We start from the raw sequence: 20,215 nt of genomic DNA on the forward strand, positions 1-20,215 counted from the left end.
GCTTTTCCTAGTGACTGTGAAAGGAGATGAATGCATGAATAAACTCTCAAGAAGTACTGAATGATGCAAACCCACGACCTGCAGAAATGATACAGGGGAGGCAAGAGGAGGCAAGAGTCCTTGTCCCATCTATGAAAACCTCTGACAAGGCATCTTGTGTTGGAGGGAAAACAGAGCCTTCACCTAAACAGGGAGAACAGACTCCTCTGGAATTGTGCTTCCCAAAACCAAGTGAGGGGCAGGGGGAGAGACAAGGAAGAAAATGACTTAAACATATGGGGCTCATAGATACTGTGACACCACAAATAATAACAAAAACATCATGCATTTGACTTCTAGATTAAGTCCAGGGATGTACAATGAAACCAATAACGCAAAAGGGACAATAGAAACAAATTATTTCTTCAGAAAAACATGGGCATGGATCAAAGAATTGACCTAGCAATGTTGGGCAAAGGTTCCTTGCAAGGAATCCCAGATAAATGAAATTGCTAGTGATAATCTGTATTATCCCATTTCCTGTAATTGTGCCTTGTCCTTAAACTAAAATAATCTCTTCCTCTGTTACTAATTTATCTTGGGCAATCCTTCTTCTGCACAGAGATGCAAAATAGCACTTACAGTATTAAATCAAGCCCCTGCTTTTAAGTAAGCTATTAGTAGAACTCCAGGGAGGCGAGGGGTGGGAGAGTGAGGATAGTGGGGGCAAGGAGAATAAACACATTGGTTTATTGTACCACAACAGTAGCTTTTCTTGCTCAGTAGTATGCTTACAGAGATGATAGATCTTTCAGTAGAAAAATGAATCACAGCAGACTTTATTACTTCCCATACTGCAGAATGATAAAGATGACTAGTGGAATAATTACATTACGCTATAATTACAGATTGCAACCAATTTCAAGGGCATGGCAATGCTCTGGAAGGACTCTGAATTCTAAACATTCTGTGTATTTCTCAGGCGGTTGTTAAGAGCTTCCCTGTATTGATGATTCCCAGTCTACGACCTATAAGCACTTGAGAAGTGAAACCCAAGTGCATAAGCAGTGCCTCCTCCATGCCAGCTCTGTGCAGAATTGTTGCAGACACCTTTGTGTCACATTCTCAGGCTGCGAAGTACTGCAGGTCATGCCGCAGACCCACTTTGGTCAACCAGGGTAAAGACACCCCAGGGGACACCTAATCAAGTTGGCCTCAAATGTGGAGATAAAGCTTATGCTGGCAGGGGAGGCTAGGAAGAAGGAGAAAGGAGAAAAGACAAGGAATGTTACTAGTGACTGAGGGAACTTAGCCAGAAGCACTAAGCTTGACAGCCTGAAGTATAACCAGAAACCAGAGACATCAGACAGACAACTGGTTCTAGAACCAGCATGCCAAGGCAACATTATATGTGACTAAGCAGAAATTGGAAAAAAAAAAATTAAAAAAATCAAGATTTCTTTCACTGTCTCTCTTAGCCTCTCTACAACTGAATAACCATGTGCTGTCTTATTTGAGGAAAATGCATTCCCTATTTTTGCACTGTATTTCTACAGTACCTGGCAAAAGGGTAACATAAATAATAAATAGTAATAAAATATCAATCACAACTACAGGCTTGTAACTCACTTCATAACCACAAACTGGACACTTGATGTGGAAGGTGGTTGAGACAGAAGGACACAAGAAAGAGCAGATAAAATCTGCATCTGTCTACTTAATTTTGAGTACAGTCCTTTCAAGATACTCACACAGACTAATCTGAACAATGTATCTGTAGACTGTCCCATATGATGGATTGTCTGAATTTCTTACATAAAATTTACATGAAACATAGTGGCTGGTTTGTCTAGAGGTCAAGCAGGAGATTTCATCTGAAAATTTTGTTTGCACCTTCTGTATTTCAAAGGCACAAACATGTAAGTTCCACTGAAAAGTACACATTCACTGTAGTAGTTTCTTACCTGGAGTAAATTTAGTTAAGTGAAAAGTAAACTTCAGCTCTGCAAGTACCAAGATTCTTATTTTCCATGAAAAATCCAGTGTTACACCTTACCAGCAGTTAGAAAAATGCAGGTTAATAAATTTAAAAAAATGCATACAGTTTAACATGGTTAGTTTATTGAGTATTTACAAAACAATGCCTAAGATCTGAATCAGATATATGTTGATGTAAAAAAATCAGGACATATGCTTTTGCTTTATTAATTTTAACTTCTGTTGTATTCTTTAAAAATCACCAAGAGGTCTATCAGATTCAGGGGAAAAAAAAATCCTGCAACACTATTTGTGTCAATAATCAATTTAATTTCCCAATATTGAAAAAGGAATGTTGGTACCAACATTCAAATTAGGCACATTCTCATCCTACATAACAAGACTTAATCTATTAATTTTCAAATTAACCAATAAAGTTATTAAAATGAAATGCTCTCTCCGCAACAGATGCAAATCACATCAGGTCATATTAAAATGGTTATTAAAAACATGAAGAAGAAAAATAACCCAGTGATTGTAAAATCCAGTTTTACTCCTAGAATATTTATTATTGAAGATTAAACAGGTTTTAAAACCAACCAAACAAACCAATCACCTGCACTGTTTATATTCAATGATTAGAATTAAAATTTGAAAACTACATGCCTGGATTCTGTTTTTTAGAGTCAAGAGGATTTCACCAAGGTCACAGAAGGATCTAAACTGATGGTCCAAAAAAAGAACACAAAAATTATCTTGTAAAGGACAGGCTCTTTCTCAGTAGGTTGTCACAAACAGCTCAACCCAGAAAGCAGTTTTGTTGTTATGCTTAAACGACACTTATCCTCCCAGACATCTCTGTCTAAACACGCTTTTAGTCAGATTATTATCTTTATATATCTTTTTAGCTTTCTAGAAAATAGTGAATGATGCCTCTCATTCACCATATGATCAATTTGGGGTGGTTTTCCTTTTTTGAAAAATCAAGCTGTTTTCAAATTAGTTGTATACAACCATCATTTCACACTTTTAAAAGCAATGAAAGATTTTAATTAAAATCTAGGATGAGTAGGATTGTCCTGTCTCATCAAATTCAATCCAGTGCTGCCACAGGAAACATGTCATAAAACACTTCTTATAAACTTTCTAGCACCCATTCTAAAATCATTCAGGCTTCTTCAACTAAAATCTCGGCAGCTCAGACTAAAATGTGCAGCTTGATTTCATTTCAACTGATCTTAAATCAGTATTATTTTTTATCTTCTTCAACACTAGTGTTTAGCCCCTTAATATATTCACTTTACTTCAATTTCATTAGGCTAAATGAAGACAAGCTCTTTTAGCCTTTTCTCATAAAGCAGGCTGTTGAGCCCCCTGCTCATTTTAGCCGGCATTTTTTGAGCCTGCTTCAGGCTCAGGTTCATGATTTTTAGAGATGAGGTTCTAAGAATTGTGGTATTCCAGGGGCAGCATATGGTATTCCACGGGCAGCATCAAAACGTTCTACAATGGCACTACAAGAGATCCTGCTGTTGGCTGCAAATCCTTCCTTCAAGAGGTGATCATCTTTGCTCCTGCTCCCACCATATTGCAAAGGGAGTACACACATCGCGAGTGTCAATCGCCCTCTGCCATTGTGAGTTAGAGCTGTGATATTTGGAAATTGAGTCTCCTGACCCTGCTATTATGTCCAAACTAGGAGGATAAAGGAAGTGTTGGCAAGCTTGTCCTCCAGTGTGCAGCTGTCACCACCTGATACTAACGGTGATTTTCTCTTCCATGTGCTCCTTCCCATTAACCAGCATGCTTTTCCCTCAACTTCTACTCTGTCCTCTTTCCCAAAATCTTGAGACAGTTACTGTTTTGCCATGGAGTATAGTAAGATACTAATCTTCAACAAATATGTCGTCCTCATGGCTCAGTTTGACCACTTCACCTTTCTCCATTTTCTAGGTAACTGAAGTACCCGGTACCACATGTGGAGCTCACAGAAGAGAGCTCTATCTTGCTTGCACATTTTGACCTTCAAAGCTGTGGTTTTGCTGATCAGGCCTCTTAGCTCAGCCTGCCCTCCTGCTCTCGCACACTTAATTTCCTTGCTGAGTTCACATAGTTATATTTGGTTATATTTGGTCCTTCTTGTCTTTCCCTCACCTCTAGTTTATGAACCAATTGCGAGCAGAAGATTTTTTAAGACAACAGGGGTGAAAATCTGCCTTCTCTCCATTTAGTGCATAAGGTCCTATGTAGACAGCCTTTTGTTCTCAGTACTTCAAGGCTTTCCCCTTTTAAAACACAATTTAAAAAGACTTATAAAAAAACCCCAAAATTGAAGTAGAGCACAGCCCTCACAGACTTTTTGTTCATTTCCACAGTTCACAAGCCAACTTCTTTTCATTCTCCCCAGTTATTTTTGGTCCCTGAAGCTACCAGAATATGTTTTACTGTCTACCAGAACTATACTGAAAATACCACAACTGCTTACTTTTTCAGAGACTGTATGCCGAAAAATTATCTGCCATCCACCAGTCAGGTATATCTGAGTTTTACAATTCAAATAGCACTTTTTTCCCCTCTCATGCCCCAAAGTGACCCCAAATTAGCTGGTTTTGTTCGCAGTTTCATTATAAATGTAGTTATCTCACATTAACCTTTAATTTTATTCCTTCTATTCCTGATCAGTGCAAGTCTTTCAATATTTCTATTCTATCCTTTACTGTCACTTCGCCATATATCCAGTAAAGCTGTAAAAATCTATTTGCATACCAATAACAATTGGTTTAGTTCTTGTACATTAGTCAGCAAAGTATTTCAGTCACTCCTCACTGACCTTATCCAATTTTCTAGCTGGGTTATGTATGTTGTCCAACTATTGCTCCAATCCACATCCCGTCGTTCCACGCTCTAACTCCTCGTGTCTTTATCCTCTACTAAATAAAGCAATCTTATATGCTATAGAGACATAAATAAGCTTATCTAAGTGAATGGATTTACTGGACGCACATGGTTGAACTCAGTAGCTAGAGATAATATTGATCGTTTCTCATCACCGAGCCCTTCCGCACTTTATGAATAGTACTTCTCATCATCTTATTCCTCATTTTTATTCATATACTGAAAGAGAAAATAAACTATTCTACATTTTTCAAACCTAAGCATTGAACTGAAGTCAAATGACTACAGTAAAATAATAATAAACAAACTCCCTCTGACTCTACAGTAGACTCCTGACAAAAGCTTCTTTAGCTTACCCAAAATCCTCAGCCAGTAACATGACCCATTTTGTCTGTTCCCCTTAAAGTTGTTCATATTTTTAAAATCTTTGTTATTTAGTTTGAATGATTTTAAATTAAACTGAGGAACCTGTTAACAAAGTATCGCAATCTTCATTTTAATTAGGCTTACTTTCAAAAAAGAAATGCAGGAACTCAGTGAAAAACAAATTCTGTTTCTTTAAAATATGGGGGTTTTGTTTGTTTTTAAATTTGTGCTTGTAACACAAAAGGTAGCTGCTATATACTTATTAATTGCTGACAGGTACATAGAGGACACTCTATGTTTCTAAAATGGATACTCCCAGAAGTGCCTGACAAGCAGACTTCAAAAAGTGTTATCTGCCAACACAGCAACTCAAAGAGACCTCATCACACGTGCTGCCTGCAGCCCTGGGTAACCACATCCTAACCACCCTTCTGCTGAATCATCAAAGACCAAAGACGAGTTCCTTGCACTCACGCACAGAATTTAGGGTTGAGATGAAGTGATTGCACAGCCTCACCAATATCACTCTCAAGGACAGGTGGCAGTTTAATTCATGCATTTTTGAAGATGCAGTTTCAAAGCCTGGCTCTCCCGGCATGTTTGAACTCAGACTTTTAGGTCTAACTGTGATGCCCTTACTTTGTTCATAACTCAGACAAAACTCCCAGCAAGAAAGTCTTAGGCATGGTCATTTTAAACTAGTGAATCACTGGAAGTAGGGAGGTAAAAAAAAAAAAAAAGATAGGAGAGGGGGATAGCTTGCTGTGGGAACAAATAAATGATCTATTGACACATAAGAGGATAGGAAGGCATTGTCCCTTACATTACCTTCTGTGTAACTTCTTTGAAAGTAAATTTAACTGAAGGAGAGGCAGCATAAACACCAGTAAGATGATTTAGGGGCACTTCATCTTTACAAAATTTTCAGGTATTTATCAAACCATATCAGATTTATCCTAACCCTTCAAAGCATCTTGAGTTTGCCGCAAAAAGTACATCACATAAGTGATAAATGGTGCTTCCTAAAGGACCTCAAATTTTTTATACTATTTTCTTCGCAAATTTAACTGCTCATTGCACATCGGTGCCTCTCTCCTGCTCCACCACTCTCCTGCCACAAAGAATTCTGAGCCACTCCACAGCATCTATAAACTGTCTACCCATACCTAAATTTTTCACATTATATAGAACCAAGTTCAAGATCTTGTCAGAAAGCATCAAATGTAATTTTTCTCTTTCCTATATCACTTCATTTCTCTATGTAGGATGCATCTACTTGCACTGGAGGTCTGCAAGGCATTTAGGCATAGCATTGACACAAAAAACAGGGCTCTTGTGTATTCTGTAACGGAGGACATGGTCACAGGAGAATCACTGACTTCCACTCTCAACATCATATGATGTCTGATTCTTCTAATAAGATGTTCCTGTTCAAAATCCTGAAAGCCTCACCATTTGTCTTTGTATTGGGTTTGCATGCCCAGGTTTTGGTAGAGGAGGGGGGCTGTAGGGGTGGCTTCTGCAAGAAGCTGCTAGAAGCTTCCCCTGGGTCTGATGGAGCCAATGCCAGCCAGCTCCAAAGACAGACCTACCGCTGGCCAAGGCTGAGCTTGTCCCTCTGCGTGGTTGTGGGGAGAAGGTGGAGGAATTGAGACTAGAAGTTAAGCCCAGGAAAAAGGGAGAGGTGAGGGAGAAAAGTGTTATTTAAGATTTGCATTTTATTTCTCATTGCCCTTCTCTAATTTGATTGGTAGTAAATTTAATGAATTTCCTAAATCGAGTCTGTTTTGCCTGGAATGGTAAGTTCGAGTGATCTCCTTGTCCTTGTCTCAACCCATGAGCCCTTCTTCTTATTTTCTCTCCCCTGTCTGTCTGAGAAAAGGGAGTGATAGAGCACCTGTGGTGGGCACCTGGCCTCCAGCCAGGGTCAAACCACTACAGTCACAGTCTTTAATAAGCTGAAAAGTTTGCAAATTCATCAGTTACTTCCCTCTAAGACATGAATTGAGCTATTACCATGGCTTTTGGGCTTCTCTCTGCAGATGGTTTCCTTGGGAGGACCAAACAATCAGCAGAACTGCCATTGACTTGGATGGAAAAGCACTTCTTTCCAAGACACTGGCTGGTCATGCCTCCTGCAGACCTGCTGCATAGCATTACACTTTCTTTGGAAGCCTAGTGCCAAGGATTAAAACTAGTGCTTTATCACAGGCTCCAATTGGAATAAACCAGTTATTTTTGATGAAAAAGTATTCAGAATGATTTTGCAGTGAAGCAAGAAGCTTGTTTTATATTTCGGACACAGATTGGACTTCTACTTCATTTAAAGTGCTGAATCTCAGTAGTTCACGGCTAGTAGGGTGCTTTTCTACAGAAAGGGAGTGAAGCAAAGAAAAAGTGAGTCTGGACACAGCCAGCTCTTTGCATTGCTGAGCACACATTCATTCAGACCACAAGAAAATCCACAGAAACGGTAAAATCAGAGGGGAGGGCTGTGTCCCTTGGCAAGACTGTTTTTAACTCTTTCCAGATCTTGGGAACAGCTCTGTGGCACCTGCTTGGGGCTGCAAACCATGACCAGGGCAGTACACTGAGGGTGGTACAAGGACCGAGGCATGTGGAACAGTTTAAACTCAATCATTAGAGGCAGGACACATGCTTGAATCCATGACTGCCCATGGTGAGGAGGAGTTGGCTCATCCACATACTCAACAAATAACAAAAAAAAATTTGAAAACTTCTTCACTCCTTTCTCCAAGATCAAGCCAAATATCCTTTAACTATAACTGCTGAAACATATGTGAGTTGATTCAGTTTTTAACAAAAAAATCCCTTGCAACTACCCGTCCCTCAGAATAAACCACACTTGCTCAAGGTCTGGTGGGTGCAGAGCTCTTTTCAAACAGTAATGGAGCTTTTGACACTGAAAAACATTTCAAGGACTTTCAGACTCCCTTTCCCCCCTTCCCGTTTTATCTCATCAGTGGGAGAATAGAAAGGGGAGTTGAACTGTGATATTCCCAGTTTCCTCCAAGCACATGCCTCACTTCCAGTCTGGGATGAACTCAAGATATTGAGAACATAACCTTAGCAAAGAAAAGATTTTTTTGAATCACTCTAGAGAACTTCCCCCACATTCAGCTGGGTAAGCAATAGTCAGTGCCAGATCAGAAATGCACCTCTGCTGGTGCGTCAGGTATTGATGAGTGCATTTATCTGCTCCAAAAACTTGCAACAAATACAGGATACAGAGAACATTCTGATACCTGGACATGCTCCACTACTGCCCCTGTTAAAATTTCCACTGGGAAATGTATCCTAAAGTCCCAAGAAATACACCCATGTTTGATTTGAAGAGACAGATACAGCCACCCCCTGCGAGCACTCTTATCCCACCGAATTGTCTAGGCAAAGGCTGAGATTTTACCTCTCAGGAGCATTTTTGAGGTAGGATCAAAATATTCCAGCAATGGATGCAGGGAAAGGGGATAGGACCACAAAGACCACTACAAGGGATCATTCCTTCCCTCTATCCACAGCAAACTACTTAATACAAACCCAGCGCTAGAAGTAGAGGGGTCACAGCCCAGACAGTCATACCTAGCACAATTTTTAGTGGCTATATTTCACTACATGTTGAAACAGCAGGTAGTAAACAAAACAAATGGATGACTTTACCTGCACAGGGATAATATCAAAAGACTCTGGCTTTTAAATGGCAGAAAAAAAAGGGAGCTGGGTCACAAGAAGCAATTATATGCCATGTTTAATCCATGCTCTATTCTCTAAAGGAACTCTCCCATTGCTGAGCTTAAATGGAAGAAGGTCTTCTTGCTCTCAAAAGAAGGCTCCTCTTGAATGCTACATTTTTATCACTTAAATGAAAATCTGCTGATATTCACTAGCAATTTATGGTAAATTGCCCATTCCTTACTTGAAGGGTTATTAGCAATTAAGTGCTAAGTAAATACTTACTAAATTAGTTGTTTCAATTGGATTAACAGTTGCTTAGACGCATTATGTATTACAGCAGCAGCTGCTGCAGAATTTGAAAAAAAATAGTCTTAACATCTGTAAATTTACTGTAAATATAATCCAACTTCCAATGCAGTTATTTATTTTTTAAGTTCCTTCTGTGGCTTTCTACTCTTTGCCTGATGAAACTCCCATCAAAGCTTGGTCAAGGATGGAACAAACATAGGTCCTCTGACTTTAACGTCAGAAAAAATATCTGAAAACAGTAAAAAAATAAACTCAAAATAACAACCCTGCATTCATTCCCTATAAACTGAAAATCTTACTTTTAGATTAGAAAAATGTGGTTTCCATGTGTGTGTGTGCTTATCACACCCACTTCTTCACGGTTGCAAAAAAATGAAAGCAGAACTAATTTGCTGATGTGTCAGAGAAAATTTTCTATTTCTACCCAGTTCTTTTCCCTACCCTCTCCTTATTTCTCTTCTCCTAACTTTTTAAAGAGTCTACCTTCTTCTCAGTTTCCATTGCTCATTTTCTTTCCTCCTGACATTTCATTTTTCTTTCTTAACTCATTTCATCACACAGGGGACTGCTTCCATTTCTCATTATACCTCCAAATCTATTTGGCTTAAGGAACTTCTATTATTTTTTAATCAAAGGCCATCACAGCTTCTTCAAATGAAGAAATCCAACAGCACACCAGAACACAAACTAACTCACGCTGGTCCTGAGACTCACCTCATTTCAGATGAGCTTCTGGCGCAGCCAGTTTATCAAATCTTCATCCAGCTCCTCTTTGCTGGACTCTACTGAGGACTCAAAGAAAGCAGAGCTTCAAATGCTTAGCGAAGACAGTGAAAACAGCAGGAGCCCAAAAGAATATCACAGTCAGGAAATATAGGGCAGAAAAATAAAAGGAGAAGATACCAAGAAAGGTAAGTATGAAAAACATTCCAATTCACAGAGCTTTCCCCATTTGGCTGTACTTAAAGCTGCCGGAACTTGAGTTCTTGTGTTCCCCTCTGTGCCCCCCAGTAATGGTATTTCTCTGCACTCGTGGCCTTCTTTCAAAATTACATCTTAAGTTAAATTTCCTCCTGGTGTATGTGAATGCAACTTTTATCATCTTGCACTAAGTCCAGCTATGAAAACAAACCTTGTATTTTGCATGTCTTTGAACAAATTTCACCAAGGAAAAATATCTGTCTGTGCTCCAGAAGCTGCACCCAAATTTTCCTCTTGGACTCTCCCCTCCGTCTTGCTTCATATCAAAACTCCAAATAATCTTGAGCTTCCATGATTTAAGTTAATTAATACAGGCAAGTTTAAATTTGGCAGCTTTAGCTCATCCTTTGTTTCACTGACGAGCGACGAAACTAACTTTTCTCCCTAAACAATACACATCATTTTGTCTTCCTTTTGCATTTGGAGGCTTGTAGAGCACTCATCTACCTGCATGAACACAAATGGACCACTTAAGCTTCTTGTGTCTGGATTGTAACTCTTGAGGTTTTGTAACTATATTGCTGTACGTGAAGCGTAAGCACCATGAGGGCAACTTTATGGCAAATAAAGATGTGGTAGCCCTGGATCACATATCCCAATTTTTTGTACCTTTTTAAGTCCACAGTTGTGTCAAAGATGAAAGAGCAAAGTTTAAGGCGATCTTGCTTAATCTGCCTCTGGAGTTTGGAGGTTAGGGAGAATGGTCCAGAATACCTCATATGCTCCCTTTAAAGTAAAGGAATGACCTCACCAAAATGCTTGCTACAGGCCCCTGAAAGCATGTCAGAAACATTCCTCCTCCTCTCCAGCTCCAGGAGATCTGCAGTAGATGAGCTCACCAGTAGATAAGCAGCAGACAGCATCTTTTCACTCTGCTTCTGAAATGAGAGCTGCCTGTTCTTTGACAAGATGCACAACAGAATAGTTCCAGCTGCTGCCATGCTTCCTAAAAAAATTAAAAATTGTAGCATCAGGATTTTGGGGATCTTTTTCTTGGTTAATGATCAGGTTTGTGTTCCTGTTGTTGGCCAGAGTTGTGCTTTGGCTAGGTAATAGGCTCTGCCACAACACAATCAAGCTTAAGCTAATCCCACACAGCATTAGGGCTGAACTTGAGTTTGTGGCAACACTGGATGAGCCATGAGGTTGTGGGTTCTGCAGCTCTGCTGGAAACTGTTCTAATTAGCAGTCCAAGCCTTGTGCTCCAGGAACAATTTTCTCTTCAATTCTCTATAAAGGAAAGATGGATGTATAAATCCCACTTACATCTAAAAAGACCTATCATTGGAGACTCCAACCACTAGAACCATATTAAAGCTGTCTCTTTTGTGTGAAGAGGCTTAATCACAAAATAATGTCATTCCATTTCCTTCTCCAGATTAAACTGTCATTGTTTAAAACACCTTTTTTGTTCCTTGCATTGGAAATTAAGTTAATTCAGTACATTTCTGTTTTTTTAAAGTTTTTTGTTACTTTCTCCATCACAGGCTGACAGACTAGAATAATGGCTTCTTTCAGAGATTAACATCAGATTAAATTTTTTCAAACTCATGGAAGTAACTCAAACATCTATGGCAATATAGGTTCTACCTTTTCCCTTCCTTGGGCCATAACCAATGAAAGCAAGAAATAAATCTCATACTGCAACATAATATGAAACTGAAATTGGATGCAAGGCTAAAATATCACCAACATTATTTTTGTTATATGGTGCACTGTTTTCTTGCATATTCTACTATCAGGCAGCTGAGCTTCAGCTAAGGCACTTGTGAGTGGAAAGAAAAGAGCTCATAACCCGCAAACTGTCATTTCAAACTGAAGCAAAAGAAAGACAAATCACCTCTAATAAAAGTTTGATCTCTTAATTTCTATATACTGTCTCCCAAAGCTACATGATGAGCAGCAAAATACTACAAAGGAAAATAGAGTAGCACTTTTTTTTAAGGAATAAGAACTTGGTGAAATTGCATTTGCTATCCTACTAGATAAATTAGGGCCTGACTCAGGTTCTAATAAACTACACAGTGATTCTCAATGACCTCAAAACTCACTGAATCTCATTGATATTATATGGATCTTACAACACAGCTAGGACTTAGCTGCTTCTTCAGGTTTGAAAGGAGTGATGTGCAACTCCAGGAGATAACACAAACAACCTTAAAACCATGCAGGGCTATATAACTGAATTTGGTGTGCTTTTTTTTTTTTTTTTGGTACATCTCATCTGCATTTATATATTGTCTTCTGGAAATGGCTACTTTGGCAAATGTGTAAAGAGTGGTATCAAGAACTGGACATGGTTGTGTTTTTCACTGACATGTAAGAATAGGACTGTGTGAGACCTGAGTCCTGAGATCCTTTGCTTATGGAAGGCCCTTTTCAGCACGACTTTCTAGACATTATATATACACTAACTCAGCAGGACACAAAACATACATAATTTTAGACCAGAAGTTTGATGACATATGCAATAATTCATTTATTTAGCACACGTACAAAGCTAAGTACCTACAGGAACGCTTGCCACAATCATACTAATACAATCAGAACAGAAGTGAAAAAGTGGTTAAACTATATTCATCTGCTCTTTATCACAACATAAAAACTCAGGAGAATCAAATGTGACTTTCAAAAGTCAGGCTCAAAGCCAGAACAAAACCGGAAAAATGTATTTTCTGCACAGTAAACACTTCAACTGAGGAACATATTGCCACAGGGTTTTCATAGATACTTGCAGTGTCACCTACATAGCTTGAAAACTGTGTGCACTAATTTGGGGAAAGAGTAACTCTATGAAGCAATTCAACACAAAAATATCACTTCTGACTTAGGAAATCTTGAGGCCATGTATTACTGGAAGATGAAAAAGTGTATCACACATGCTTTCCAAGGCATTCTGCACTGGCCCAGCTGCCACCAGACACTGACTGAATGAACTCCAGGGTCTGACCTAGTGTCACTGTCTGTCATGTTCACCTTTATAAAAGTGTCACCAAACCTTTCTCATTTATGACATTTCTGGAACATTATGATATTATTTTCATTTGGCATTAATAAGAAATCCACATAACCCAAATCACCCACACAACTCACTTGGAAACACAATCTTGACACGACCTCTTACATGCTATCCAAGAATGGAACCGTTTTATGAAAGATTCCATTGAAAAATGACATGATGTTGACACAGAGCAAGGTTCCAGTTCAAAATCCTAAACTGCATACACAGTCAAGACTTTATACAGCTTGAACTATTAATAACACGAGTATCTTAGCCTTATAAACCATTTTAACTTGATGAACTTCTATCTATATTAAGACACTGAGGTTTCTTCAATGAACGTACATTAGCTGAAAAAAAACCCCCAACTTATAGCGTGGTTATAAATCCAAGTTTCACTGGGCATCTTCAACACATCAGAAGCTGAATTGATGTAGGCATCACACTTTTCAGAGTTGGCAGAGATGTCTTCAACAAGACACATAAAACAAGGGATTGCCTGAAAGCTTAAGTGGTGATTGTCAAATAGGAGTAGCCTGTTCAACAGCAAGACTGAACTGTTTCAGATCCACCCACACAACTTTTACAGCTCCTTCTGACACCTGAAATTCAAATAGTCACAGAAAAACTCAGTGGGTTTGCATGCACTTAAATTATAATAATATAGTTGACAGAAATCAATTAACACTGTGATTTCCCAAAAGTATTAAAAAATTTTGGCCTCAGAAAGCAAGCAGAGAATACAACACTAAAACATGCACTTTAGCAAGAAAGTGTAGAAGTTAGAGAGATATGCAAGCACTACTTCACTGCTGCAAATACATTTTGTAAATCTAATTATAGGTGCACCACCACAGAACAAAAAGACAATACTCACACCGCACCTGTTAACTTTTTCTATGACCCGGATAACCATTAAACCCCATAAATGTAATAGAAAAAGGAAACGGAAAGTGCTACAGCTGCAGAATTGCCTGCAAAAATAAGCAGCTCTATGGGGTTTAAAAAGAAAGAGAAGGACTTGTAAATAAGTTCACAGTCTTTAATTACGGATCTGACGCAGAGTCTGCTAAGTCTACAGAAGGATTTTAAAGCACATGAAGTTTGCTTAGCAGAAAAGCCAAGTTGCATTTTTAATAAACAGCATAATCTGGATTTCAAAGGGCACTGGATTCAACCTTCTGTTTGTGGGCCTAAGTGCAGATTTAGTTTAATTTTAGATAATGGTCTTGGTCTCAAAACTTCAGAAACTGAGCCTTGTTTGAGGCATAACAATACAAATGGCTGCTTTAACTTCAAAGTAATGCTCAAAAGATTTCCATTATAGAAACGTTCAGCTCAAGTGAGAATCATATGAAACCGCAATGACAGAAATATCACAAGTCCCCTATGTTTTGTGCCATGTCATTTTCAATGCACTTCAGACTATACAGAGAGAGATTGCCAGTATATCTATTATGGGACTGTATGAAAATTCATGTTTACTGTAAAAGTACAAAACCTCTTCTCAACACCTGTTTTAAAAATTACAAAAGTTATACAGAATGAAGAATACTCAATGGGTATTCTTTATCCTTCATTTATAATGCAACGTGATTTTAAAAGGGAAATTTAAACACAGTACTCCATTTCCAGTTGTGGTGCAGTTCTATCCAATTTTAACCTTATTTAACTCTTTAAGAAATGGAGGAAATTATCAGTATTTTTTTTAATATAAAGAATAAAAGTCTACTTGACAAGCCAATAAGGCAAAACCAAGACTGCAGAAAATAAAAAATAAAGCTGAATAACCTGCCACATGTTTACTCACTGTCTTCCAAAAGCGTAACACATCTAACTCACAGCTCACACATACCACTCTAAGTCTATTACATGATTACTTTCCAACACAACTGGAAAAAACAGCATTTTTGCCTTTAGATTGCTTCACTAACTACAGCATGCCACATCTAACAGAGATAAAATGGATTTACTTGCTTCATGTTTATGAACTTTATTCAGATAAGCTCCCCCAACAAAATGGTGTTAATGCTCCTTAAGGGAAAATAGAAACACTTGTCACGTAATCCTTGTCCAAATAAAAACATCAGAGGAATTGGCTAAAAGATATCCCTGCTTACCAGCTTACCAGCAGGGATATTCTTTGGCTTCGGGAAACTGTATGTCACAGTTGCTGTAGTGGCATATATCCGCTCTTGCCTTCATCCCCTAAATGAGGTAGAAAACCTAGCAGCAACAACCTGGCATGAAGTTGGTGTGATGAAATCAGGCCTGTCATTGTTTTGTGACGATGATAGAACTGCGTATAGACAACACTTTACAGAACCATAATTACTTTCATACACCGAGTTCAATACTCTCCTTCTTACTCAGCACTACACTAGGCTGTACTTGACACAAACACTTGTAAATGATATGTTTTATAACTCAATAACTAACATCCACAAGCTTTACCATGAAAAAGTAATTCCTCTTAACCTGTGGTGTGCTATCTTCATACAGATAATAGAATTCATGATTTATTAATTTCTGCCAATAAGGATAACTTTCATTAAAAAAAAAGAAAAAGAAAAAAAGAGGTTACTCTGGCACTCTATTGTAATATTTCACTATAAAACATGTTTATTAAAAGCACAGAGATACTTAACCTCAGCTTCACAAATACAAAGGAAAAAAACATGACTTTAATTCCTGGTATAAATTAAATCACTGCAATCGAAATACTGAAGGAACCTCCAGCTCCTTCAGCACTGCTTGCCCTTTGCCTGGCAGATGAATCTAGAGCAATCAAGTAAAACGTAAGCGATAGAAAAGTTGGCATGACTTTTCCCAGTACATCATGGGCAAAGGCAGGTGGGAGTGCAGAGGGTGAGTATCTCTCAGCACTTGCTGCTTGCTTCATATTCCTTCATGTACGGTCCACGCTTGTGACAGCTCCTCCTTTCTGCTGGCCATAACAAATTACTTAGTTATACAAGTACAAAGGAATACACATCCCCATGCCCCTCCATTTCCTTGCAGGTCACCGTAATATTAAAGCCAGACAGCAGAGCTCCTGTCTTACCATCAGAAGTACCTTCAAAAAGTGTCACAAAGGTGACACTTTGCTTTGTGCAACTTTAGGGAGTAAGTTATATTAGGTACACGTGGAAAAAAAACAGAGGCACCAAGAGATGAAAATCTACACTGCATTATAAAATAATCTACTTAGAAAGTGTGAATTTGGAAGAAGCTAAAGCTATAGATACAATGTAAGTCATTACTAAGCCTGGCCTGGCAGCAGCTCAAGACAGGGAAAATTCAGGCAGGACAGCCTGCTGCCCGGTGGAACAGGACAGGTGACTTAGCAGTAAATGGAAGCAGAATCAGGAATGCTGACAGAATATCCTTGTTACTGGTGCTGAAGACCTCATGCTTACCTAGATACATATTTCAAAGAAAAATTAATATTTTGTTGTCTGCAAGTAACACGCTCACCTTCAGAGAAACCCAGCTAACGACAGACATTCTTGGTACTAACCTGGTCAAATGGAACTGGAGCAATATTACATCATGAATGCATGTGTTTCATGTAATTTGGCGTGATAAGAACAGTTCAAAGGCTTTCCATCTGAGCAAGGGTGACTATTTGGAAGCAAGAATGGGGAAGGGGAAGGCCGTAGGAGTAAAACAATGTCAAAGTAATTGACCATGAATATCAAAAGCCAGCATGTAAAAGGGCTTTATTTTGTACAAAGAAAGACTCATCAGTGTATTGGGTTTGTGTGGCCAGATTTCAGTACCGGGGGGCTATATGGGTGGCTTCTGTGAAAAGCTGCTAGAACCTTCTCTTTTGTCCCAAAGAGCCAATGTCAGCCAGCTTCAAGAAGGACCCGCTGCTGACCAAGCCCAAGCCCATAAGCAATGGTGATTAACACCTCTGTGATAACTTATTTCAGAAGCACGATAAAAATGTTGCTGTGTAATTGCATACAGAGAAACGAGTAAGATTATGTGAGAGAAACAACCCAGCAGAGAGCAAGGTGAGTGAAGGAGGAGGAGGATATGCTCCTCTGCCAGAGCAGAAATTCCCAAGTCGTGGTGAAGACCATGGTGAGGCAGGCTGTCCTTCCGCAGCCCACTGGAGTGGGTGGATGCTTGTGACGCTGTGAGAAGCCCACACCAGAGCTGGCTTCTGGCAGGACCTGTGTCCCGTGGAGAAAGGAGCCTACACTGGAGCAGGCTTGCTGCAGGACTTGTGACCCCACAGGGGACCCACACTGGAGCAGTCTGCTCCTGAAGGACTGCACCCCAATGCAGGGACCCACACTGGAGCAAGGGAAGCATGTGAAGAGTCCTCTCCCTGAGAAGGAAGGAGCTGCAGAGACAACATCTAACAAACTGATTGTAACCCCCATTACCTGTCTCCCTGCGCATTTCAGCCTGTAAAGAAGGGCCAGGTGGGGGGAGGTGGTGTTTTTAAGATTTGATTTTATTTCTTATTATTTTTCTCTGATTTGATTAATAATAAACTAAATTAATTTTCCAAGTCAAGTCTGTTATGCCCATGACAGTAACTGCTGAATCACCTTCTTGCGGTTTATCTCAACCCACAACACTTCCATTATATTTTCTCTCCCCTGTCCAGCTGAGAAGGAGAGCGACAAAGCAGCTTTGTTGGGCACCTAGGTCAAACCACTACAATCAGTTAGTTAGCAAGTGGGTTTTCTGTAGATTCTCATCCACTTGCAACATCACATCAGTTTCAGCTTTGCTACAATAATTCTTCCATTTTCCCCACTCATAATCGTCAAGGATTGATAAAAGAGAATCTTTGAAACAATACAGTAATATCTAAACGATAATGGTTTACCCTGTCTCTGACTGTAATCTGCATGCAGGTGAAAAGAGTGCTTTAGTGAGGAAGGACAGCATGGGAAGCAACCCCAGCTCACAATGTGATGCTGAATTTCCCTGAAGACCATGGTGCTGCACTGATCTCACCTGAAGCATACATTTCCAAATGACAGTGACTTTGGAAATTACCTGGCTACAGAGAGTGCTTTACTGGCCAAGATACTTCTAAGAGAAGCAGCATACACCTTTCTCCAGATTATGTGGTTTATTATATGTTATGCTCAAAAATCCTCATGAAATACTGTTTCCTTGACAACCTATCAGCCTAGCTGCTCCACGAAAGTGTCAACTCTTTATGAAGCCCAATGGTTCACTATGTGTTCACAGAGTAGATGTAAACTGCATGTCAACAACTGGCTACAACAGAGCTGACAAAAGGGATGCTATGGCCAGAAAAGTAATCCCCATGAAAAAGTATAATACCAGTTTAGTTTAGCTTATCCCTTTCCATATCCTACTGTATTGTTCCCTCTCCTGCCTCTCCCAGTTCTCTCTGTTGAAAAATCTTTAACCCATATTCTTTGGTAGGACTTATCTACCTACGGACAAGCAGTTTATAGAAGAATTCATACCAATGCCCATGCCCAATACAGCAGGGCATTTTGCGATCTCCCCATTTATTCCCTGATTGCAAATTGCCAATCTGTAATGGGTAGCATGAATCCAAAGCCTTTTATTTTATTTGCACTTCCCAAGCTGTAACCTAAAGATTCCTGAGCATTTATCTTGAGCTCTTCTCCTAAGACGTACAGCCATCACACACTTCTCCCTCCGAACCTACAAGGTAGAACATGGAAAAAAAATCAACCCCACACAGTGCTCGGAGAGGGACTAAAACGCAGTTCTACAGAATCATAAGGCCCTGCCCTCACAATTTGAAACCTTTTGCTCTAACCATTTGATCCTGAGTCCATCAGGGAAGATTTTAGGCAAATTTCAGCCTCATGCGTTGAATTAGCAGCAGACATATCAGAGACCTCTAAGTCCACTAATTCACAAGGATCAAACACTTACTGTTCTTTCAAGTGCAGCCTGCTGCAAAGGCAAGCTGGCACACTGAGGCAAACTGAATTTGCTGAAACTTGTTGTCCATGACATGAGGGTAAATCACTGCGCTCAGCACAAAAGCCCGTACAGTCAGGCAGCTGAAGCATTAAATACCAGTCAACTAAAGGCAGAACTTTGAGCCCGAAGACCTAAGAAATGTGATTTTATATTTACGTTGCTCACTGGAAAGGTGGTGCCTACAATTGGAATAAATGTATGTGTATGTATGTAATGTGTAGGACTTTGTCCAAAAACCCATTATGCATGGCATTCCACTAGTGAAGCAGAAGTAGTCAGGGTGTAATTCAATCCTTCAGTAGTTGATGGAACAGACAGATGTCTCAATCTGCAGCTTCCCACTAAAAAGGTAAAGTCGTATCATGCAAAAAAACACACCAAGAAACTCTCTCTAAAAAGCCTGCAGGTGCCACCCATGTGGGAATCATGGGAGCTTACTTTTCACTGTTTTGTATCTCACTGAGCAAAAGAAGACACAGATTTGCCAGGGAGTTTTACCCTCGTACCTAGTTACTATAATCTAGAGCAACACACTATCCACTTCTTGAGAAGGGGCTGTGTAACTGCACCCTGTGCAGTACCACACCTCCCGTATTTACTTTAAGCATTAGTGTCAGGCAGAGCGCAACATCTGAGCCTGTAAGGTTCTTCACAACTGAGGCCGCAGAGAAACCACTGGAGCCAGAATCACTTAATGACCAACAGAGGCACTGACGGGTTGGATCCTACAATGCTCTAACACACACAAACTAATCAAAGAGATTTAATTTACCTTGACCTTGTAGTACTCCTTGACTTCAGGCTGAATGGAATCAAAATCGCCACTGATGTAATCAGGCAAGAAGCTGAAAGGAAAGCAATGAGCAGTGAAATGAAAAATTAATCCATCTTACTACATTTAATATTTATTTTCTCAAGAGCACTAAGGGGTACAAGTATTAATCTCTCAAAGGAACAGGACTTAGTTAAAAGCACGTTATAACAAGAGTTGATATTAGGTGATACAAAATAAGGTAACATGAACTGCAAAACTGGTGAATCTGGTGTCCCTTC

The 20,215-nt window shown here is 39.4% G+C and overlaps 1 protein-coding gene across 1 annotated transcript in view; it reads right to left on the minus strand.

Moving 5' to 3' along the window:
- Window positions 1–20,007, minus strand: part of LOC104274939 (thiamin pyrophosphokinase 1-like) — a gene marked incomplete at its 5' end in the record, with an annotated part of 57,705 nt that extends 37,698 nt beyond the window's left edge. Inside the window, one exon of the mRNA XM_009870734.1 lies at window positions 19,935–20,007. Within this exon, the coding sequence (XP_009869036.1) occupies window positions 19,935–20,007 (73 nt within the window). The remainder of the gene's footprint in view (window positions 1–19,934) is intronic.
- Window positions 20,008–20,215: the final 208 nt, after the last annotated feature.

The sequence above is a fragment of the Apaloderma vittatum genome, unplaced genomic scaffold, assembly GCF_000703405.1.
Source record: "Apaloderma vittatum isolate BGI_N311 unplaced genomic scaffold, ASM70340v1 scaffold166, whole genome shotgun sequence".
Taxonomy (NCBI): Eukaryota; Metazoa; Chordata; class Aves; order Trogoniformes; family Trogonidae; genus Apaloderma; species Apaloderma vittatum.